The sequence below is a fragment of the Capricornis sumatraensis genome, chromosome 5, assembly GCF_032405125.1.
Source record: "Capricornis sumatraensis isolate serow.1 chromosome 5, serow.2, whole genome shotgun sequence".
NCBI classification, from domain to species: Eukaryota; Metazoa; Chordata; class Mammalia; order Artiodactyla; family Bovidae; genus Capricornis; species Capricornis sumatraensis.
The window spans coordinates 97,169,152-97,194,114 of record NC_091073.1 but is presented as its reverse complement, the minus strand read 5'-3'; the positions used below and the strand labels follow the sequence as shown (position 1 = coordinate 97,194,114).

General features: G+C 47.5%; 1 protein-coding gene across 1 annotated transcript; it reads right to left on the bottom strand.

Moving 5' to 3' along the window:
• Positions 1 to 204: 204 nt before the first annotated feature.
• Positions 205 to 2,543, bottom strand: LEP (leptin). The gene is made up of 2 exons (XM_068973205.1): positions 2,400 to 2,543; positions 205 to 564 (listed from the first exon to the last, which is right to left on the bottom strand). Exons 1-2 carry the CDS (start codon positions 2,541 to 2,543, stop codon positions 205 to 207), a joined length of 504 nt encoding a protein of 167 aa, XP_068829306.1.
• Positions 2,544 to 24,963: the final 22,420 nt, after the last annotated feature.

The following is a 24,963-nucleotide window of genomic DNA, read 5'->3' as shown; positions in this document are numbered from 1 at the left end:
CCCCTTCCTGGTGGGCATGGAACCTGTATTTATATCTTTGGTTTCCTGCCTCGCAGTTTTCTGCCTTTGGAAGAGCAGCTGAGAGGAGCAAGAGAGAAATGGCCTGCTGGCCTGCATAAAGGATGCCCACATAGGCTCTCTTCTGCAGACAGCCAGAAGCTCAGGTTTCTTCCCTGGACTTTGGGAAGAGAGGCCTTCAAGGCTTCAGCACCCAGGGCTGAGGTCCAGCTGCCGCAACATGTCCTGTAGAGACCCCTGTAGCCGGCTCAGGGCCACCACCTCGGTGGAGTAGAGGGAGGCTTCCAGGACGACGCCCAGGCTCTCCAAGCTCTCCAGGGCCCTGACCTGCGGCAAGGGGCAGCTCTTGGAGGCGGCCAGCAGGTGGAGAAGGTCCCGGAGGTTCTCCAGGTCATTAGATATTTGGATCACATTTCTGGAAGGCAGACTGGTGAGGATCTGTTGGTAGACTGCCAATGTCTGGTCCATCTTGGACAAACTCAGGAGAGGGTGGAGCCCAGGGATGAAGTCCAAACCAGTGACCCTCTGTTTGGAGGAGACGGACTGCTATGTAGGAGGAAGGGGACAGCAAGAGCTCAGTGGGAGAGAGGGCAGCTCCTCAGAGCTCCCCCAACTCCGCCTTTCCCTCGAGTGTAGAGGTGCTTCCTCCCCCCGCTTCCACAGCATCCTCCCTGGACCCTTACTTCTTGTGCCCATGTGGCCGCCATTCTTCCAAGCTGGTGTCCTGGGCTCCTATCTTTCTGCCCTTCCCAAACCACCCTGCCCTTTGCTTCCAGACCAGCCTTTGCAGGCTGTTCCCTTTCCCAAATGACTCTGCTATAGAACAAGCCATGACTCCCTATTTCCTGCTTGAGTTTCTTCCCAGGCATTGAGGTTTTCCATACATTCCCCATCCCCAGCTCTTCCACCCCAAGCAGACTCCTCCCTCACAGTCAGATTCTTCAGGAAGTCTCACTCCCTAAGGGATTCAAGCCATTACCCCAGCGATGCCCCAGCTCACTGCTCTGCTCAAGTAACCCTGGTTACCAGGAGGGGCTCTCCCTTCCCCCGCCACCCACAGCAATCAATCCCGGCACCACACAGGTTGGGGCTGCTGCTGCTGCTAAGTCGCTTCAGTCGTGTCTGACTCTGTGCGACCCCTCTGGGTCTACTGTGTACAGCTTGTTGAAAGACTGTTTTGAAAGCAAGGAATTTAAGGGCTTTTCTCTAGGAAATGCAGATGCTGTCTATTTCTGATCTGTCCCTGCTTCTGGCCACCTACCTGCTCCCTGGCTGCCCAAAGCCACTATTAGAAATATAGAGTGGTCAGGAGATGTGGAAGTCTCCAGATTGCTCCATGCAGGTGAGCAAGTTGGCTTTTAAGGTGGGAGGCTATCAAAAGTTATGACTGAAAACCTTGAAAGAGGGCATACACAGTTCTGGTTCTGCAAGGGTATGCAGGGAGGGTCACTTGCTTTATCTAATTTAGTCTCATGAAGACCTTATGAAGACTATTAAGATAGTCCTGTTGTCTAGATGACTATCTTAATAGTCTTCACAAGGTCTTATGGGTTTCCCTGGTGGCTCAGATGGTAAAGAATCCGCCTGCAATGCAGAAGACCTGGGTTCATTCCCTGGGTTGGGAAGATCTCATTGGGAGAAGGAAATGACAAGCCACTCCAGTATTCTTGCCTGAAGAATTTCATGGAGAGAGGAGCCTGGTAGACTACAGTTCATGAAATCTCAAAGAGTTGGACATGACTGAGCAACTAACACTTTCCCACTTTCATTTTCTACATGAGGAAACTGGAGTTTAAAGACCTTGTGGAAGCTGACTAGCTTAAGACTTTACAGACAGAGAACAGAAGGGTGAGAAGTCACACTTCATCTCCCTCATTCTAAATACAGACATCATCTGTGGTTGCAGGTCTGAGCTTGTGGACCTCAGAAAAAATGCCCCAAGAGACACTGATAACTGTTTGCCAAAACACAGAGGGTTGTATCTGAAGAGGGCTTGATGGGCAGGGCTGGCAGTGATGAGGAGAAGCTTCGCAGGGTTGGAGCTCAGCTACCAGCCGGGAAGAATGCCTAATGACTAAAACATTCTAGAAATGAGATGGAGGCCCAGAGGGAGTGCTGCTGGGGTTCTGGCCACCTGCCAAGGGGACACCGGGACCTTTGTGACTCCCTCTGGGCCTGGGCACTAGGATTCCGGTCTGGGAGGGAGGAGAGTGAGAAGGTGGGAGGCAAGGGAAGTGGATGAGGAGAGGAGCTGTCTGTACGCTAGTGGGGGCGTCCAGGCCGCTGGGGCCCTGTGCAAGGCTGCATGACCTCCTCCGCCAACCTCTGGGGTCCCCCACGGGATGGCCACGGTTCTACCTCATCTCCCAGTCCTTCCCTACCGTGTGTGAGATGTCATTGATCCTGGTGACAATCGTCTTGATGAGGGTTTTGGTGTCATCCTGGACCTTGCGGATGGGCACAGCCTCCACGTAGGAGAGATAGGGCCAAAGCCACAGGAATCGGTACAGGGGTCCACAGCGCATTTTCCTTCCCGGGATGGGCTTCTGGGGCCTGAAAACAGAAGAAACCACACGTGGCACATCGCCAGCTCTCCGAGAACACCCATGTGCTCTGTTACCACCCACATCCACGTCTTTGGATGCGGATAACAACGAGATTTGCTGTCTGCCGTGGCTATCATCTCCTCAAAGATAATTCATTGTCTAGAAATGACAGTAATGAAATGCATTCCCCTGGAGAGAGGTGCGGTGGAGTCAAGAAAACCACAGTGAGGTGTGCTGTAGACCACACAGCAGTGAGCCAGGGCATGAGCGGATGGACAGCGGGCTTTTAAGGTCTGGTTTGAATCCAGACATTTAATAGCTGCACGACTTCAGGCATATCCCATAACCGCTAAAAACTCCCCCTGTATCCCCTGCAATGTACCTATCTCCAGGGTTTTATGAGGATCAAATTAGATAATGTGTGTGAAAGAGCTTTAAAGGAGTTGTGAAAGGTTCTCTATTACTACCCTATTATTAGAGATTATGTGACTGTCCTCTTCATTACTCTCTCACTGCAGCACGCCGATACCTCCGTGATGGCATTTACTACTGGCTTTATTACTTCCTTTCTCTCCCATTGGGAGCCTGACTCCAACAGCCACTTACAGAAGGTCTGATAATGTCAGACGCAGTGCTGGGCACCAAGGATGCCACAGTGAACAACGGATGTTTTTTACTCTCAAAGTGTTTCCAGTTTAATAGGGAAGATAGTAAACAGGCCATAACAATACAGGAGGAAAGAGCTCTGCAAGTATGGCTGAAACCAACACAATATTGTAAAGCAATTATCCTTCAATTAAGAATAAATAATATATATATATATATATTTAAGAAAGAGCTCTGCAAGAAGGACAAGATATCGCAGGATTGCAAAGTGGGCTCCCTGGGAAGAGGCATCGCCTGAGCTGGGTATTGAAGGCCAAGGAGGGTTTCGGAAGAGTATAAAGTGGTTGCTGTAAGTGGCCAAGAGAGCAGCTGGTGCGAAGACCTGAAGGCCAGAGAGAGCACATGCTCAGCCCACCGTGTTCACTCAGGATGCCTGAAACTTCCGAAGTCACAGAACCGTGAATTCTAACACTCACAATGTGCGGATCCTTGATTAAGCTGTGAAGTTTTAAAGAGATACATGAGGCAAAAGGTAATCAAGTTAAATGCCTGCAAGTCTGTGGCCAGTGATCCATGCTAAGTATGTGTGGATGAGCCTGAAAGAATGATCATGGGTGTTAAGTATTAACATGAAGGTTTTGGAGATGACAGAGAAATTCATCTCCGCTTTTTGTGTTCTGCTTCATCTGGGTCTTGATTGAAAACAGGTAATGTATTTTCTGTCCATAGGTGGCAATATTAGTATAGTTCATATTCTGACACTATAATAGAAGTAAGCAGTCTTGGGGATTCCCTGGTGGTACAGTGGTTAGAACTTGGTGCTTTCACCATGGTGGCCCAGGTTAAATCCCTGGTTGGGGAACTAATATCCCACAAGCAAGAAAAGAAAATAAATAAGCTTTGGAACTTTCTTGGTGGTACAGTGGATGAGAATCTACCAGTCAATGCAGGAGACACAGGTTGGCTCCCTGGTCTGGGAAGATTCCACATGTGGTGGAGCAGCTAAGCCCACGAGCTAGAACTCCTGAGCCTGCGCTCTAGAGCCCTCAAGTCACAGCTACCGAGCCCAGGTGCTGCAACTACTGAAGCCCACGCATCGAAGTCGCCCTGGCGCTCCGCAGCTAGAGAAAGCTCACACGTAGCAACAAAGATCTAGCGCAACCAAAACTAAATCATTAATTCAAAACAAGAAAGAAGCAGTCTATTTCTATAGTATAATGCTTGATCAAAAGTATGGGGTTTTTAAAATCTGAATTTTCTCTTTGTGCGGCGAACACGCGCAGAGGGAAGATGGTCCTCCGGCGGTTCGCCAGTCGTCTGCTGTGGAACCTTACCCAAACCAGGGGGAGGCTGCAGCCTGCGCCGTCTTTGCACAGCTACCGGCTTGCAGGCTCCTGATTCTCGAAGGAGGGTCCGAGGTGGTGCACGAAGGAGTTAAAACGTCCACCGGTGTGTTATTCTTAAAAGAAGGCTTGAAAGCTTTGGAAGCCCAGCCAGGGCAGTACCCCTTCACAGAGATTCCAGGCTAGCCTCGTGACTGAAGGTCTAAGGTTTAGAATTCTCCTGGAGAAGCACTTTTGGGGTGGCTGGGATGTCCAGGTGATGGTTCCTGCCACTTCAGCAACAGGCTGTGACAAGAAGTGGAGAGCAACAAACATGCCTTCTACCTGGGTACTGTGTTTTAGGATTTTGCTGATGCAGAGGATGTCCTACCTGGTGTTTGTCAGATCCTTGGAACTTCACATGTTTCCTGCATGAACCTGTGTGAGCAGCTGTCAAACTCCGGTGGAGAGGGGGTGGGCTGCTTAGAAATTTGGGGACCAAAATCAATTAGGTGACCTTTATTAGAAAGATTGCAATAAAATGTTTTAAAGCAAATAAAAATAGGTGGGTCTGAGTAAAAACAAGGGGGTACAGAAAGGTTTAGGGATGTGAAAGTGAATGAGCATCCGTTGACATCCAGCTGTAACTCTTTCCAGCTACATTACAAAAAACTAAAATTAGGTTTGTCATATATTGACACCAATGTTGAGGATTTCTAGATGGAGTACCATAATATTTTTAATCTTTGAGGTTTTAATTATACTATTAACACAATCATCCAGTTTTCTTTTTGATGAATTGGTGAAAACATAGTTTGTCTGGATATATTTCTAGAAGAAGAATAATCCTGGTGGTTGTCAGGAGCTGGGAATGAGGAAGTGAAGAAGTATTTAATGGGTATTTTCACTTTTACAAGGTGAAAGGGTTCATGGAGATGGATGGTGGTGATAACTGCTCAATGTTATGAACAGTCATTACCACTGAACTGTATGCCTAAAAGTGGTAAAGATTTGGGGAGGGATAAATTGGAAGGTTGAAATTGATACATACACACCGCTAAGTATAAAATAGATAACTAATAAAGACCTGTATAGCACAGGAAACTCAGTCCTCAGTGATAGTCTATAAGAGAAGAGGATCACAAAGTGCTTGTATGTATAACAGATTCAGTTTACTGTATACTTGAAACTAACACACTGTAAATCAACTATACCCCCAATAAAATTTTTTTAATGGTAAAAAAATAAATAAATAAAATAAAATCTGAATTTTATCAACGGGGAAACATGAAACCCAAGAAAACATGCTAACTTGTCCAAAGTCAAACAGGTAAGCTGCGAAGCTAGGATTCATAGCTAAAGGTGCTACCCCCAGAAAAGCTGGAACACTTTCTACCCCACCCCACCAGTTTCTCCAGGCTTTAAGGGAAGCCTGGAGAAAAGCCCAAATTATAAGCCACCCTGATGTCTGACCAAGGGCAGCTCCTGGGATCGTGGCACTTGGGAACAAACACCCTGCTCTATTCTAGGATGAAGCTAAGAGATTGTACCCCCATAACTATTTCATGTATGAAATATATAAGTAATTTCAGAGAGGGTACTTCAAATGGTTTTGTGCTTGTTTTGGCTCCTAAAAATTCAATACTACCTCTACTAACTCCTCATTCTCTGAGTAAACATTTCCACCAAATGCTTAAGGAACGGAATTAAATAGTGCTAATCCCTCAGCATGAGCCCAGGAAACCCTAGCAAAAGTGGAAGCCAGTGGTTAGACACCAAAGTTTCATCAGTGGGCTCCGCCCTTATTCACCGAGTATCTCGGGGCAAGATTTAATTCCCTAAATCATCAGTTCCCATCAGTGAAATGGAACAAATAACATCACTTGGCTCAAAGGGTAATTGAAAAGCACCTGTAAAGTCCCTGTCTGCTGTGTGTATGTGTGTGTGTGTAAGGGTGTAGGTGGAGGATGGGGGTGGGGGACAGGGGGAAAATGTCAGCTTTTTTGTTGAATTGTGTAATTACTTGGCAGAACTTGAAATGCTTTGGCAACACTACCTGTAGCCAACCCTGAATCTAGCCTTTGGCCCCTTGCCTTCCCTGGGCATTTCAAGAGGGTGCCTGGTATTTCGGGGTCCTCCCCCTGAGGCACAAAATTGAGTGGTAACCTTTTCTAGGATTTACATATTAATGACACCCTCCTTCCCGAGAGAATTTATTACCAGATTAATTCTGATCATAGTCACTCGTACGTCATGGCCACCTTATAATACCTGAGTGGAAAAACAGTTTTACTAGCCCCCTCGATCACCATGGATAATACGCTTCAGTGGGCACTGAAAATAAATCACAGTTCCTTGAGATGTGGAATTGAGAAGCTGCTGCTGAGTAAGCCTGCCTAAGAGGAGAGGCCAGGGTTAGGGGAGCTCCCTGGGGGTGCTGCAGAGAGAATGCGTAACACGCCCATCTGAGATCAAAGTGATGAGGAGACCCCAGTCCACCCACACACACAACATGAAACCACTTGCTCACGTGTATAACACATCATACTCGGGTGTGCACATACACACATCAACACATCTAACCCTTTTAATTAAAAAAATTTTTTTTTTTTTGCTGCACTTTGAGGCACATGGGATCTTAGTTCCCCGACAAGGGATCAAACCCATGTCCCTTGCATTGGAAGCATGGAGTCTTAACCACTGGACTACCAGAGAAGTCCTATCTACACATCTAACCCTTTGGTTAGAGCTGGTGATTCGTCTCCAGGATCTACTCCCTTCTTCCGAATTAACAGAACATCCAAGTTTAGAGAGGTGGCCATTCAGAATAAACACTTCATTTCCCAGCTGCTGATCCTGGCCAACTGCGCACCAGCAGAAGTGCGATGCGGCAGTTCTCGCGCCCTGTGCCTTTGCTCCTCCCTTTCCTGTCCCCTCCTCCACCCTGATGCCTGAGTTACGGGTGCCGTAGTCTGTGCCCCTGGGCTTCTTAGGTGGCACTAGTGGTAAAGAGCCTGCCTGCCAATGCTGGAGATGTGAGAGATGAGGGCTCGACCCCTGGGTCAGAAAGGTCTCCTGGAGGAGGGCATCGCACCCCATGCAGCATTCTTGCCTGGAGAACCCTATGGACAGAGGAGCCTGGCAGGCTACAGTCCAATGGGCTGCAAAAAGTTAGACACAACTGAATCCACTTAGCACACATGTACCTCCTGCGTTCTCGTGCCTCTCGGATCATAAGGATGACGGCCTCACTGTGTGAACGGTGACGTAGGCAGCTGGAGGTGGCCAGGTCCCTGAGCACTTCCTGGAGCTGAGATGATGCACTGGCATGGACCACCTACCCCTGGACTTGTGCTGAGTGTGTGAGAGACGTCGCCTCTCTCTTGGTGAAACCACTGTTATTTTGGATCTCGGCTAAACGTGGCCAAACTTAATGCTAATGAATTTATTCACCTGGACACAGACATCAGACTTGATCAGACACTGAGTCTTTTTTGGTTCACTTCAGCGTTACTACCAGGGTGGGGCCTGGCCGTGGCCTGAGATTTTCAGTTCGTGGGGAATGGCTGGTAAGAGCAGGACAGCAATGACAACTTCACTGAGCACAGCGCTGGACACACAGTAGTTTTGCTGTTGTTGTTCAGCCACTGAGTCGTGCCTGACTCTTTGAGCCCCCATGGACTGCTGCAGGCCAGGCTTCCCATCCCTCACTATCTCCCAGAGTTTGCTCGAATTCACGTCCGTTGAATCAGTGTTGCCATCCAACCACCTCATCCTCTGTCTCCTCCTTCTCCTTTTGCCTTCAATCTTTCCCAGCATCAGTCTTTTCCAATGAGTCAATTCTTTTCATCATGTGGCCAAATTATTGGAGCTTCAGCTTCAACATCAGTCTTTTCAATAAATAGTCAAGGTTGATTTCCTTTAGGATTGACTGGTTGGATCTCCTTGCTGTCCAAGGGACTCTCAAGAGTCTTCTCCAGGACCACAGTTCAAAAGCATCAGTTCTTCAGTGTTCAGTCTCCTTTGTGGTCCAGCTCTCAATCCGTACATGACTATTGGAAGCATAACAGTTACTCAACATCTGCTTGATGATTGACATCTAGCATGTATGGATGGCCCACTGTGGGCCAGAGGCAGAGGTGAAAGAGACATGCAACCACAGGAAAGTGGGATTAGGAGTGGGGATGGTTGGGGTTGAACTGGTGGTTTTCCCAGGAAGCCCAGGTAGTACACCACAGTATTCAGCATTGTCAACTACTTACATATGTTATTTGTTAAAAATAAAAGTAAAGAACAAAACTATTGTTCTCTTCAACAACAGGTTTCAGAATTTACCTTATTAACTATCAATACAATGCAAGGAAGAATGTTTAAAGAAATAAAATGCCTTGAATAACTCAAGGGAGGGACTCATGAGTAAAACTATGAGCTCTAGAGCTCAGCAGAACTATGTTTCATTTGGAGCATAGGGCCTTGGGAAAGTTTGCTGGTCTCTTGGAGACTCCGTTTGCTTAGCTGTAAAATGGGGATGAAACAAATCAAAATTCCTACCTGTGGCTGTTATGTGATGGAGAATGCTTGCTCTGTGCCTGGCACATGGTCAATCCCAATACACGTTAGCCGTTCTCACTGTTAATTCCAGTGAGGGAATGGAGGAAGCATCTTGGAGGAGGTGGCATTTAATAAGGGCCCTGAGAATGTGGGGGCTTCCCTGGTGGCTCAGACGGTAAAGAATCTGCCTGCAATGCAGGAGACCTGTGTTCAATCCCTGGATTGAGAAGATCCCCTAGAGAAGGGAATGGCAACCCACTCCAGTATTCTTGCCTGGAGAATTCCATGGATAGAGTAGCCTGGCAGGCTATAGTCCATGGGTCACAAAGAGTCAGACAGACTGAGCGGCTAACACACACTGAGAATGGACGAGTGGGATTGAGTCTGTGAAGGTGGAGGAGAGGGGAAGCCCCAGGAGAGGGCTCAGAAAACCGTGGCTCCCGGCTGGCATGGGAGGTGTGATGGGAGGGGTGGAGCTGTGAGTGCCAGGCAGGGAGGCCAGGCTTCTTGCTGTGGAAGTGAGGTGCTCTGATCACTTCCAGGCTTAGGCTTGCAGCCCAGGTGACAAGAAGGAGGCCGCTGGGATCTGGAAAAGGCATGTGGAGAGGTTTGATGAACAAGCGCTCCTGCTGATTCGCTAGTACTGGTGGGACCTCAGATGGGCCTGTCCTGCTGACAGCTGGAACTTGGGGGTGTGTGTCTCAGTTCAGGAAAAAAGGGGAGGAGGTGCTGCAGACACAGACCCAGGCGTGCTGGCTGGAGCCACTGACAAGAGTGAGTAGAGAGCGGAGGTGGGAGGAGTCATGAGGGGAAAATGCAGGTGTCAGCCATCTGCCTGGGCTGCAAAGCCTTTTCCCTCTAGAAGTTTTAAATGTTTAAGGAGCTGTCATTTGCTCAGAAGAACTGCTGAAATGTTGAGCCTGGAGAGGAAGGAAGCACTACTGGGAGAAGGTAGGGGGTGGCTGGGCTGTGTGTGCAGCTCAGGAGTGGGTTGGCTTGCTCTCCACCCTGAGGTCTCCCCTCCACTCCGCTGGCTCCCCCCCACGCGCTCTGTTCTCTGCATCCTCCAGACGCCCTGCCAGCTAACGTGTGCCGCAGACTGCCTTTCCTCTCCTTGAATTAAGACCTGACCACGCCCCATCAGGTCTACCAGCCAAGGGGCCACTGGAGAAGAAAAGAGAGAAACCAGTGAATGAGCTCCATCCCCTACCCCCAGGGGAGCACTAGAAAATGAAATGTAATCACAGAAAACAGGCTCAAGGCTAATGGAAGAGGATCCTGTAACCTTGCCATCAACCCCGCCATGACCCCTGCTCTGACTTCACCTGGGTCCTGGGCACTGGTCCCCCCTCTACTCATCCAGGGTTGACTGCAGGCCTTGTTCCCCAACTTGGCAGTTCCCTGATGCACCCCCTTCTCCACAGACAAGCTTGCCTCTTGGTTCCCCAAGAAGCTGGTGGCCTCCAGACGTAAGCTCCCTCACCTTCCCTCCTGTCCTGGGGGATGCAGCGGACCAAGAGGGGGCCTCCATGTCAAGGTAGGAGGTGTTTCTCTAGACACACACACACAAACACACACACACACACACACACACACACACACACACACTAGAAGTTTAGCTGGGCCCAGGGCAGGCCTACCCCGGGTTCTAGCAGTGGAGGGAGTGGTGGGGGAATAGGGAAAGCTCCAGGTCACAGACATTTGCTGGTAAAGGCCACTAGCTTTGAGCTATGCAAACTCCTCTGCCTTCTCACCGTAGAAGGTAACAGAGGTAAGCAAGGGGCCCGGTACAGCTTTCTCTCTTCCTTCTTCTCCAGCCAACAGAGTCCCTTAGACTGCAAGGAGATCAAACCAGTCAATCCTAAAGGAAATCAACCCTGAATATTCATTGGAAGGACTGATGCTGAAGCGGAAGCTCCAGTACTTTGGCCACCTGATGTGAAGAGCTGACTCATTGGAAAACACCTTGATGCTAGGAAAGATAAGGACAGAGGATGAGATGGTTGGAGGGCATCACTGACTCAATGGACTTGGGTTTGAGCAAGCTCTGGGAGATGGTGAAAGACAGGGAAGCCTGGTGTGCTGCAGTCCATGGGGTCACCAAGAGTCAGATCCAACTGAGCAACTGAACAACAACTCCAATGATCTTTGGTTTGTTAGCGCAAATTAAATTCAGGTAATGTGGTATTTGACAGAGGATGATATGGTTGGATGGCATCCCTGACTCAATGGACATGAGTTTGGGTAAACTCTGGGAGTTGGTGATGGATAGGGAGGCCTGGCGTGCTGCGGTTCATGGGGTCGCAAACAGTCAGACACGACTGAGCGACTGAACTGAACTGAAATGAATGTGGTATTTACTATTCATTTTAAGGAGAAAGCTTTGGGTATTCTATGCCTTCTCTCTCCCTGTAGAAATCTTTCCTGTTGGTTCCCTTACATTATTCCCTCTCAGCCTTCCTTCATTCCTTGCTCCCTAACTCTAAGTAGGAAGGGACTTGGGGATGAAGAAAAGGACAAAGGATGAAGGAGAGAGAGACGTTTGGGTGCTCTGAGTTCTTCAGAATCCAGTGGAACAGATAGAAGCTTAAACAACTCATTTTAATACAACCTGGTGAAAGTTATAAGGGAAGGAACCTGGAGCTAGGGGAACACAGGGAAAAGGGCTGACTCTGGGCAGCTGAGATAGCTTTGCACTGAGACCTGAAGGACCGGAGTTCCCCAGGGGGAGGGAAGCAAGCAGGGCATTCCAGGCCAAGGGGACAGTGTGGAGTTGGGATATACCACGGTGGGTCTGAGAGAATTCAATAGGGTAGAAGAGTAGTGTGTGTGAGGCTGGAGAGCTAGAATGTCCTGGGCTTGATTCTATGGGTGGCCAGGACCTTCTGGGGGATCTGCCCTATGCAGGACACACACACACACACACACACACACACGAATCCTGGAGGTGATGTTTGCATGAACAACAGTGGGCAAGAGAAGCAGAATACTCTTTTCTCTTCCCTTTCCTCCTCCAGGTCCTGATTGGGTCAGTTAACATCTCTCCCGGGAATTTAAAGTATGCTCTGAGGAGTCCGGTTTGCCTCTGATGAAGACTCAGAAACTCAAGGGTCGCCATGGCTGACCTCACATGCACGGATTAGTTAAGAGAGACCAGGGTCCCTCCACCCACTTGGGGGAGTGGGCATGTGGATTAAGGTCAGTGCTTGTGGTTTTTCTTGACCTTCTTTCTGGTTCCTGTCCTTGTTGGTTCTAGGCTTGCCCTGTCCTTAGCCTCAAGGGTGAGATACTCTCACATATACTGCTCACTTGAGTAGTTTTCAACTTTCTGAATATGTTTTTTTTTCATCCAGGAGACATATAGATACACCTGTAAGAAAAACAAGTGTCAGGAAATAAAATTCATCTTCACTATGGGTGATGCACACTGGAGAGTCTCCATTCTGGTTTTAAATGTTGGTTGTAATATACAGTTGAAAACACTGAGCTAGCATGAGTGATTTTCTCCTATTTGCAAGAAGGAGCCTGGTTGAGAAATCAGGTTAACATACTTAGTTGGTAGCCAGAATGCGAGTGCAAGGGTTATAGTTTTTCTGTTCATCAGAAACTACCCTTAGATTTGATCTCATCAGGGACAACAAATAGGTTTCAATTCCTGTGTCAACTCTGATCAGTTTTTAGTGGTTCCTTGGAGTGCTGAGTGGAGAGGAATCTGACACTCCCTCCAGTATGAGAGGGACAAGGTGCCAAGATCAATTATTGATGTCTGCTGGGTCCAGGAGTGGTGAACATGTCACTTGTTCAACATCTCCGCCAAAGCCTTGGCACAGAGTAGGTCCTCACTGAATGTTTGTGGAATGAATGAATGAAATATTTCCCATCTCTGGTTTTCATTATCTAATGAGGTTAACCTACTTCTAGATGGTTAGGCTGCTCCCATTTTAAAGTCCTTCTAGAATTCAGTTTTGCCCAGCAGGAATTCCTAAGAAGCTTTCTTAATGAAGACAGAAAGTGCTGCAGAATCCTGATCTCCTTTTCACGGCTTCTTGCACTGCACAAGTGTCCTCTAACACAACATGGGCCCCTATTCCCATTCAGCTTCCTGATTTCTGTTCCATTTTAACTATTGTCCCAGATACTCCCTGTCTTGGTCCCATTCATCAGCCTGGCTCCTCCTACTGTGCTCTGGGCCTCCTGCCCTTCTCAGAGGTCTTTGCTCTGCCCAGCCTGTCTTCCCTGTGGCTCCTTCACTTCTTCCTTGGCACACCCAGTTTGGAGTACCCCAGAGTACAAACTCAGTGTGTGCACAGATGGGAATAAAATCTTCTGTGGGATGGAGGAGATATCAGCATCGACACTGATCATTCCAGAGAGCTGATGGATGAATGGAGCAGGAAAGACGGTAAAATGCCGTTTGCTGAGAAGCAAGGCACATCTGCTCTCACACATGAAGTGCAAAGGATTCTGTGGGCCCAGGCGGCAGGTATGTTGTTTTTAAGCCGAAACATCCTGTCTTTCTACTTCTCTGAGACAACTGTGTGGACAAAGAAGAATTCCAAGGCTCTCACTGGCAGGCCAGGAGGGAGCTGTTGCCACTGGACTCCTACTGCTGGTGGGAATAGGGCCTACTGACTGACTGACTGCAGGAGAAATTGGCTCGGTTTTCCTTTCAATTACATGCATGCGTTTGAAGGATACACACACCATGAGGATTTCCCATCCCTGGAGCCCTAATCTCTCTCTGACTCACACTGACCACCACCACCACGTCCCCCTAAGTGGCATCTAGGTTAGAGCGGGGACAAAGACTCAGGTTCTCCCAAGCGGTCACCTCCACACCCTGCACAGGCCACTCAGATGCGAGAGGCATCCGCCTGCGGCTGACGGGCAGGAATTCATTGCAATCTCCTTGGCTCTGTCCTTGGCGCTTGGAGCCATTTCCTGGAATGGAGGGGGAGGAAAATATTTCCCCCAAATACCAAGAAGAGTTATTTTGGGCATAAGATGTACAAAATATGAGAGGGATGCTCCTTTGGCCAACATGGAAATGTTCCCCTCAGCCCAATGTCCAACTGCTTGAAAAGGAAAGAACCGAGTCACACCCACTGCTTTTCTCATGCCTTCTCCCTCTGCCTACGTGAGAAAAAAGATCAGCAAGACCTTCCTGCTCAGGAGGGCATTGGAGTGGAACCAACCATGGCTCTGCACACCGTCCTGGTGGGAAGAGACTGGGTACCCTCTGTCCCACCTGGTCCTAGCTGCCCACTGCACTGCCACCTTAGGCTCTATAGAGCAAACACCAGAAGCTGGACAGAGGACAGCATGGGGAATCTTTGAGCTCTTGCATCTGGGGTGGTGCCTTCCAGTCCCTGCCCTCTGCCTCGCCTCCCCTGCAGACTACCTTCCCATCCCCTCCAAGGCTGCTGTTCTCAAATGACAACCAGGTCACCATCGAGTGTCACTTGGATCGAACTGTATTTAAGAATTCACTTTTCCAAAGTGCCACATCTTTAAGCTATAGAAACTGGAGTGTGAAGGCAAACCTACCCCCCATGAAACTGAAACCAAGCCAGGAGAGAAGGCAGGCCTGGTAGGTGTCACTGGGGGGCCCACCTGCCAATAGTGTGCATTTATCAGTTTTGGCTAGAGAAATGGTTACAGTGGGAAAAGTTTAACAGGCCTTTCCCATGATCCCCTGTTTGGTGGCCCCAAAGGAACCCTATTTTATCCATAGTGTAGAAGGCAGTTCTCATGACTTTGAGGACAGATGCAGTGAGATCTTTCATAATTTCTTTGGGAGATTTGGGTTCTCCCAGTTTTTCTGCTCACCCCTACTTCCTCATCTCCATCCTATGGCCTGGGTTTTATACAATCCTTCGCATTTCCAAGTCAGAAACCCTGCTGGAAAATGCCTGAATTCTCACCTGCAGACCAAGACTTCTTGTACACCCTCAGAACTCACACTCCTCAGAAACTCAAGGCACGTCCCCTGCACAAGGGGGCAGGGTATCCTGATCTTTAGGGGTGTGCTCAAGGCCATTTCCAAAGCATGTCAAAGGCAGGGCTGGAGGCTCTGGCAGTCTCCTGGGGCCCAGACTGGCTCCTGGAGCGCTGATTCCTGCCCCGAGGGCAGGCACAGCCCAACCCCAAAGCTAGCGTTCCCCGGCTCCCAGCCGCCTTCCCACCGGTTAGAACTCTGGTGCAAAGTTACCCTAATCCAGAACCAAGCTGTCCGCCCTGCCCTTCGTCCGCCTCAGTTTCCCCAGGGTCCCGGGTGGACTGGGCTGGGTGGCCTGCAAAGAAAGACCGGCGGAGAAGGAGCAAGGAGAGCGCCGGGCACTTACCTCGCCGCTGCTGGCGCCGCGATTCCTCGATCCCTCCGGGGCTCCATGCCTGCCCGCCCCTCTTATAGCCGCCGAAGCGCAACTTGCGCAACTGCCCGGCAGGCCGGGGCGCACCCGCAGCGCCAGCTCCCGCCCTGCGGGGCGGCGGGGCAGCGTCGGGCCGGGCTGCCGTGGGTCGGGGCCTCCAGGGAGGGACTCGGATGCGCCAGGAGCCCCACGCCCACCCTCCGGTATCGCCTGAAAAGCTGGAGGCGGCTGGGCAGGTGTGAGAAATCCTCGAGGTGGCCCCAGGGTCTGACCCTCGGGCCTCGGGGAACGGCCGCCTGGGACAGGGTGGCGGTGAGGGGTTCCTCTGAGCCGGCTGGGGGCGGTGGCGCCCCGACATTGAGGCCGGAGCAGCCAGCTCCGCTGGGCGGCGGGACCCGACGGCTCTGGGCCCCCGGGGAAACCCGGGGTTGGCAAGAGCGACCGGCCGGGCGCCTCACACCTGCCTTGATGATGGTGTGGAGGGGATGAGGAAAGTCAGGCTCAAACCGGTCTTGTTGCATCGGAGACTTCCTAACGGGAACGTGCTCCCGCAAAATCTGTGTGCTCCGCCGAGTCCCACAGCGGTCCGTTTTGTTCACATCTGTATCCCACACTGATAGCCCGGTGCCTTGCACGAAGAATTTCATTTTTTAGATATATTTTAAAATGAAAACCGCAAATTTGGGTTTAACGTACTATTTTGCATATTTGCATCATTAATTTTTTTGGCTAAAATATTCTAAAGCAAATTACAAACATCATGGCGTTTCATCCTTAAATACTTCAGTGTTTATCTCTGAAAAATAAGGAAGCATTTCTATCTCTATCACAAGACCATTACCACACAAGAGTAATTCTTTAACATCATGAGCTAGTCTGCATTTGAATTTTACCCAATGTCTTTTTAAATATATTTTATAATTGCTTTGTTTGTTTGAGCCTGGTTGTTTTGCTTTTAATAATTATCTATTGAAGAAAGGAAGGATATTGTACTATATGTTTGTGAAGTCAGAAATTGTTAGCATTGACCATGATTTATAATTACATGGCCACTAAAAGGTGGGACAACAACTAAATGTTCAGCATAGGAAATTAGCAAGTTATTGAAAATCACATAGCAGCAATATACACACATTAAAAATTATGTTATAAAATAATATTTAATGATGTAGGAAAATAACTTTATTTTGTGAGCTGGAAAGAATCTTCCAGCTTCGATACCTGGTCAGGAAACTGAACTAGGTCCCACATGCTGCAGCTAAGAGTTCTCATGCTGCAACTAAACATCCTGCATGCTGAAACTAAGACCCAGAACTGTCAAATAAAGAAATATTTCTTTTAAAGAAGTATCTACAATGAAATTACATTTTGAAGAAAATCTTTTATCCCCTCCCCACCCCCCCAGAAATGTTTGTGTTGATTTTCATATAGAGGCAGTAGCATCCACTACAACCACGTTTTTCTTGTCCACAATATCTTTGTAACTTGGTTCTAAGCAGAGACTTAGCTCACAGGCAGGGGCCCTGGCAGCCTCAGGTTGCTTGTCTTACCATCACCTTTTTAAGGGTCAGAGATCAGATTGGGACCAGAGTTATTGCCTGAACACCAAGTAGCACTTGAGACCACAGTGTGAGGGTGTGGACTGCCTGTCTGCCTATCTACCCATCGTCTACCTATTTTTTACATTTTGTGTTGATTAATAATTATTTTAAATAAAGTATTATATATTACTATTTATATATTTATATTATATAATTATGTTTATATTATAATTATATGTTATTATATAATGAAGTATTTTTACTTTTAATGTTTTTATTGAAGTATAATTGCTTTACAGCATTGTGTTAGAATAATGTATTATTTTTTTTTAATTCAAAAGGAACAAAGATATAAAGTAGTTGTTCTCAGTTTATGGTGTGTCCTTTCATGGATATTTTTTTTCTGTCCTTCATATATCTATTTCCTTAAAAAAAACAGTGTGCAGGACTTCCTTGGTGGTACAGTGGATGAGAATCCGCCTGCCAGTGCAGGGATGCAGGTTCGGTCCCTGGTTGAGGAAGATTCCACGTGCTGGGAGCAACAAAGTCCATGTGACTCCCGAGCCCAAGCTCTAGAGCCTGTGTGTTGCAACTACTGAGTCCCTGGGCACCTGGAGCCTATGCTCCACAACAAGAGAAGCTACCACAGTGAGAAGCTTGCACACTGCAATGAAGACCCAGCATAGCAAAAAATAAATAAATAAAATTTAAAAATATATTTAAGAGCATTTAAATAATCTCATATTATTCACACTAATGTTCTTGCCCCTCGCCTCTGCTTTTTTTTTTTTTTTGGAAAAATTTAAATCTCCACAATACACTTATAAGGAAAAACGGCATTACAAATGTCCATGTACCATTGCCCAATTTCAACCATTATTTATCTCACTTCTTTCACCTAATATATCTAGAATACAATTTCTTACCAATACACAGGGTTGTGCCAATCATTTAGAGTCAGCGTATGTTTCATTTATATAGATGCACCATAATCAATCTAACCATATTGTTAGATACATAATGTTGTTAATTAATAGACTCAAAAGTACTTATTTGAGCACAGTGTGAGTATATTTGTGGGATATTTCTTGATAAATAGAATTGTTGAATTCAAGGGTATGTGCATTCAAAATAGAAATACATTGTCAAGCTACATTCCTCAGAGATTGTACCGATTTACATATGCAGTTGGCAGCATGTAACACTGACTCAAGCATTAAGGGCATTTCATTGTCTCTTATAACTGGAGGAGGACGGTTGCAGTAGCTTGGGGACATCATCAAGAATCCTGTTTCTTCTGATTCTCTGTTCTTCCATTGTGCCCTTGTGCTCATTGCTTCATGGTTGGAAGATGGAAGCTACTCCTCCAGGCACCAGGGCCTCACAAAGGGCAGGGCAGAGGCAAAAGATTTTCTCTCTTTTTCTTTTTTCACCAAGCCATGTGGCATATGGGATCTTAGTTCCTGTGCCAGGGATCAAATCTGTGTCCCCCTGCAGTGGAAGCTCAGTCTTAACCACTGGACCAGCAGGTAAGTCCCCTGATTTTCTCCTCTTGAGATTGTATTTCAAGTTGGGAAAGCGAAGTCACTGCTGCTGTTGCTGCTGCTGCTAAGTTGCTTCAGTCGTGTCCGACTCTGTGTGACCCCATAGACGGCAGCCCACCAGGCTCCTCCATCCATGGGATTTTCCAGGCAAGAACATTGGAGTGGGGTGCCATTGCCTTCTCTGAAAGAAGTCACAGTTTCCCTTATTTCTCATTGACTGGAACTGGGAAATATCCTTAAACCCATCACGGGCCAAATGGAAGGTGATTGCCATGACTGATAAGACAAATCATAGGTCTGCCCCTGGGTCTGGGGGAGATCAAGGCAGATGAAAAGAAGCTTTGTTCTTTCCTGAAGGAACTGGGGTTCTGTGAGCTCAGAAGAAAAAGAGGAGAAATACAGTGAATACTTGTGAATACAGTGAACAGTGCTTGCTATACTTCCCAGGTGGCTCAGTGGTAAAGAATCTGCCTGCCAAGCAGGAGACCCAGATTCAATCCCCACGGTTGGGAAGACCCCCTGGAGAAGAAAATGGCAACCCATGCCAGTATTCTTGCCTGGGAAAGCCTATGGACAGAGGGGCCCAGTGGGCTACAGTCTATGGGTTCACAAAGAGTCGGACATGACTTAGTGATTAAACAGCATACTCAACTATGGTGTTTTATCAAACTTCTGATACATTTGACTTCATTATTAAATAGTAAAACGTATAAATCCTTTTTGTTTGAACCTTGAAAACCCTCACAGTTAAAAAAGGTAATTCTAACCCTTTGAATCTGAATATTGCTTTTTCTTTTTCAAAGCACTTTCATGGTCTCTTGATTGACAATAACCCACAGAAAGAGATAAAACGGGTCTTATTTCCCTGTTATGGATGAGAGCCTTGAATCCAGCATGGTCAAGGGACGGGCCCAACAAGTGGCATCGTTAGAGACCACAGTTCCCAGCTGCCATGGCCCTTGTGGTTTTGCACTGAGATCAGTCACGAGCTGCAGGCTCACATGGGTGTGCCAGGGTCTGAAGGTGTCCTCACAGAGCTCTGTGCTTTGCAGAGTCACTACTGGTGCCCTGTTGAAGGAGGAAAAAGGCAGAGAAAGGTTATATCTCTGTTCTGATCTTAGGCAATCCCAGGCACCTTCTCTTGTGTGAAATGTGCCTTTCAACCCACAATGAGGAGGACCTATACAAGCTTATAGATTGGACTAAAAAAGCAACAGGATAATTTGGTCAAATAATGGGCTATTTTTCTCTAAGTTATGGATGAGAGCCTGGAATTCAGTGTGGTCAAGGGACAGGCCCAACAAGTGGCATCATTAGAGACCACAGTTCCCAGCTGCCATGGCCCTTGTGGTTTTGCGCTGAGATCAGTCACGAGCTGCAGGCTCACGTTGGAAAAGGAAATGGCAACCCACTCCAGTATTCTTGCCTGGAGAATCCCATGGATGGAGGAGCTTGGTGGGCTAGAGTCCACGGGTCGCAAAGAGTCGGACATGACTGAGCGACTTCACTTCACTTTCTCTAAGTTAAATATTTGTGTGAAGGCGGGAATGGGTGGGTGGGTGGACTCGACTGGTTCTCCTGTTATGTATGTGGCTTCTCAGGAGTGAGCTCCCTAAGGGAAAAGACTATCTTATTCCCCTCACTGTTGCCTGCCCCTGGCACAGCTCCTGATGCGTAGTGAGGGCTCCATAAATGCCTATCAGGTGCATGAATGGTCTGAGTTACTTCTGCTAATGACTGATGTCTTCCCTGTTACCATCTGTCAGAGCACCGTGTTTCTTTCTACATGCTGCTGCTGCTGCTGCTGCTAAGTTGCTTCAGTTGTGTCCAACTCTGTGCGACCCCATAGATGGCAGCCCACCAGGCTCCCCCGTCCCTGGGATTCTCCAGGCAAGAATACTGGAGTGGGTTGCCATTTCCTTCTCCAATGCATGAAAGTGAAGTCGCTCAGTCATGTCCGACCCTCAGCAACCCCACGGACTGCAGCCTTCCAGGCTCCTCCATCCATGGGATTTTCCAGGCAAGAGTACTGGAGTGGAGTGCCATTGCCTTCTCCGTAGCATGAATCAAAAACTACAATCAGTTAATTACTAATTTGTCAATGATTTTATCTTTGTCATGAGAAAGTAAGTTCCATGAGAGTCAAGACTGGGTCTACCCAGTTCTAGCCCAGGGTCTGAAACATAGTAAAGACTCTAGAAACAGTTAAATGAAGCTTTGAGCAAATGCTTTTAGCAGTGTCTGGCACATAGTGGGCCCTCAATAAACATTCCTGGAATAAACCCTGACTACATACCACAGAGACTTCATGATCACACATCTCTGACAGCTGAGCTGAAGAATCCAGTTTGAAAAAGCAGAGCAGGGCCAAGAAGCCAGGCTGCCCAGCAGTGCCCGGGATGGACAGACAGCCCAGCCGAGGTCCACTGGCTTCCACAGGATCACAGCTGGAGGAGAGCCTCAGGGCGCGAGACAGCAAATTCTTTATAAAGAAAAGGAAAGAGGGGCTGGATTTTTTAAAATTAATTTTGATTGGAGTCTAGTTGCTTTACAATGTTGTTTTAGTTTCTGCTGTAGAGCAAGGTGAATCAGCTATATGTATACATAAATCCCCTCTTTTTTGGATTTCTTTCCCATTTAGGTCACCAGAGCATTGAGTAGAGTTCCCTGGGCTGTATGCAGTCAGTTCTCGTTAGTTACCTATTTTATACATAGCATTGATAGAGTACATATGTCCATCCCAATCTCCCAACTCATCTCACTCCCACACCTTCCCCCTTGGTATTCATACTTTTGTTCTCTACCTCTGTGTCTCTAGGGGAGCTGGATTTTGAAGGACCTTGCAGAGAATAGGAACCATCAAAGGCACCAGAGGGGATTCCCATGGTCAAGTCACCATTTGGGGAGATTCAACTGCAAAGCAATATAAGAAAGATTGCAGGGAAAAACTAAAAGAGATCAGTTATAAAAGATTTCTTTTATACCCATTTATTCATTCATTCAACCAGGAAAGCACACATTGAGAGTATATTGTGTGCTGAGGACTATGCTAGATCCTGGAGATGCAAGAATGAGTAAGATTTGGGTTTCCCTGGTGGCGTAGTGGTCAAGAATATGCTTGCCAGTGCCGGGGACATAGGTTCAATCCCTGATCCAGGAGATTCCACATGCTGCAAAGCAGCTAAGCCAGAACACCACAGCTATTGAGCCTGTTCTCTAGAATCCAGCACAGCGCAGCTACTGAAGCCTCCGCTGCAAGACAAAAGAAGCCACCGACTAGAGAGTAGCCCTTACTCGCCACAACTAGAGAAAAGCCCAGGCAGCAACGGAGACTCAGCACAGCCAAAGCAAATAATAAAATAAAAGATGTTTTAAAAAATGAGTAAGAGTTCGTCCCGGACCTTAGCCATAGTTCAGGAGCAGGAGTGAGGAGACAGAAGCAGGAAAGACCCAAGAGACATTTTGAATAAAAGAACAACAGCCTTGTTAACTGAATTTTTTCCTGGGAAGAAACTAAGCATCAGTCAAAGTTCCATAAGCTTTCCTACCTAGAGCTCAATGATGGTGACGCTGGCAGAGGCAGAAACTGAGGGGGTGTCTGCATGTGGAGGGCAGCGATAAGAGTGGGACTAAGGTATGTTGCTAGTGTGGTTGTTTAGAACCTCTGGTTGCAGATGTCCAGCAGTTAATTGAGGCTGAATTCCAGGTGGAGACATGGTTCTAGGCATCATCTTCAAAGACAGGAAAGATGACTTCTCATGAAACCAGGGTTTGGGGGACCAGTAGCCTCAGGCCTGTGAAACAGTATGTCATTTGCAAGGTTTTGGGTAGATTAGTGTGCAGTGGAGGGTGTGGAAGAAGAGGGAACTGATGGGAATTTGTTGATTTGAAGGACAGAAGGGGCTTTGAGGGAGCCACATGTAGTAAAGGGCACCTTGAGATAGCTGGGGAAAGAGTCTTGTGAAGAACAGAATAAGGGCAGTGACTTTTGCTCCCTTTAATAATTTAATTGCCCAAGTAATTATGTTCATTTCAGAAAATTAGAAAATGCAAAGAAGCAAAGCTATGACAAAAAGTCATCTCTAATTCCACCATGCGGAGATAACTTGTTAATATGGTTGTGCTGATTTGCCCAGACTTGGTAACGGCTTCTTAGGTCCCGGGCTGGAATCCAGCCTGGAATCTCTGAAGAAAGAGATGGCAGCCAAGAGACTGACTTCAGGAGGCTCAGCCTCTGGGCTGCATGCTCTTTCTCTGTCCTAATCTCGCTTCCCCACTGGAGTGGAAGGATGCGGGCCGTGATCCTGTGTAGAGTTGGACCCTCCCCAGGTACCCGGGGCTGAACAGGCATTTGGGAAGATGCTGTGGAGAAACAGAAAGAAGCCTTCAACCCTACAGAAAACTGAGGTCTAATGCATTCTGAGGCTTCCCAAGTTGCCAGCCCAATTTCGTCCCTAAAGGTGTTTTATCAGACGACTTGCACAGTCACCTGTAGATATGGCGGCAGCAGCTGGATGCTAGCTCCATAGGCTGCCCCTGCTTCTCCTGCAGTTAGAATAGTAACAGCATATCCAGCACTTTCTCAGTGACCCTGGAGGAATTCAGTCTTCCAGGAAAAATCTGGGAACAACTCAAAATCACCATGGAAACATGACTGTGACATCAGTCATCTGCCAGAGAGGCTGTAAGGTGTGGTATCTCTGAGGGTTGGCTCTGGGGTCACACCGTCTGAGTTTGAATCCTGGACTTGTGATCTAGAAGCCTGTGACCAGGGAAGGGGTTTCCCTGGTGCCTCAGATGGTAAAGAATAGACCTGCAATGCAGGAGGCCTGGGTTTGATCCCTGGGTTGGGAAGATTCCCTGGAGAAGGAAATGGCAACCCACCCCAGTATTCCTGCCTGGAGAATTCCATGGACAAAGGAGCCTGGCGGGCTACAGTCTATAGGGTTGCAAGAGTCAGACACCACTTTAGGGAATGAGTTTCTCTCTGCTTCTATTTCCTTATTGGTAGTGAGATCCTTATAGTACTTTCTCACACCTTATCGTCAGGGTATTCAGATTGTTACAAGTAAAGCACCTGGTAGCCACTCTACAAATGTTAGTTGTTAATTAGAGAAGGGGACATTCAGGGTACATTGCATGGTAGGGTTAGTCTGGAAGTCTTCCTGAAGAAGGCTCTTGGCTTGTATGGGCTGAGCAGTCAGGGAGGGGAAGTTCGAATATGCCTGCTCAGTGGAGTGGAATGCAATGACCAGAAGCTCTATCCATCTATCCTTCTTTTATGCAACCACCAGGCCTGAGTCCTGGTTTGTCCCATCATGGCCTGTAATGAGGCCAAGGAGTGGGCATATTTGTTTGCCCAGGGCTGGGGCCAGACCTCCAAGAGCATTTTTCCTGCAACACGTTGCATAAGCAGAGGTTGCTGTGTGGCACCCTGCATGGTTGAGGCATGACCTGGGGCACCTAGAGGTCTGGAGGATCCTCTCAGGCCAGGCCACCTTCCAAGCAGTGTGGTTCCCCAGCACCCAGCCCCTAGTACCCAGCTCCTGCCTGGGTATATCTCAGATGAGAGACACTGCCCATCGCCCTGTGTCTGGGAAGATGTCACTTTAAGAAACAGTATCTTTGGGACTTCCCTGGTGGGCAAATGGTTAAGACTCCATCTTCCATTGCAGGGGGTACAGGTTCAACCCCTGGTCAGCTACTAAGATTCTTCATGGGCAATGTGGCCAAATAAATAAATAAAAAGAAAGAAATAGAGTGTCTTTTATTCTTATTATGTAAGTACTGAACATTCTTGTAGACAACCTCCAGAGAAGATGCTTTAAATTTCTTATAAGTCACTATCCTGAAATCACTAACGTTTTATGTTTTTCATGCACAGCTCTTCTCTTTTGTGTCTCTATAGATGCGTATGTGTGTGTGCTCGGTTGTTCAGTTGTGTCTGACTCTTTTTGACCCCATGGACTGTAGCCCACCAGGCTCCTCTGTCCATAGGATTCCCAGGCAAGAATACTGGAGAGGGTTGTTGTTTCCCTCTCTAATAGATGTGTGTGTGTGTGTATACTTTTTTCTATCATAAATAGAATCATAAAGTAATACCATTTTGCAATGTGATATTTTCAATTGTCTTCAACTTTCTTTTCATATTATTAAATATGCATCTACCATGTAATTTATAATGCTGACAATGTGCAACTGTGCCATAAATTATTTAAACAATTTCCTATGGTTGAAAATTTAGATTGTTTTCACTGTTTTTTTTTTTTTCTCATGAACAATGTTCTCATGCCTAATCTTGTAAATAAATCAAATATTCATGCTTAGTTCCTTAGGCTCATTTAGAAAAGCTGGGTCAACAGGTGTGTATATTTTAAGGCCTTGGATGCCTACTGCAAAGACTCCCCAGCTGAGACCCCCAATAGTGGCTGTCCTACCTGTGGCCCAGAGAAGGGAACCACCTG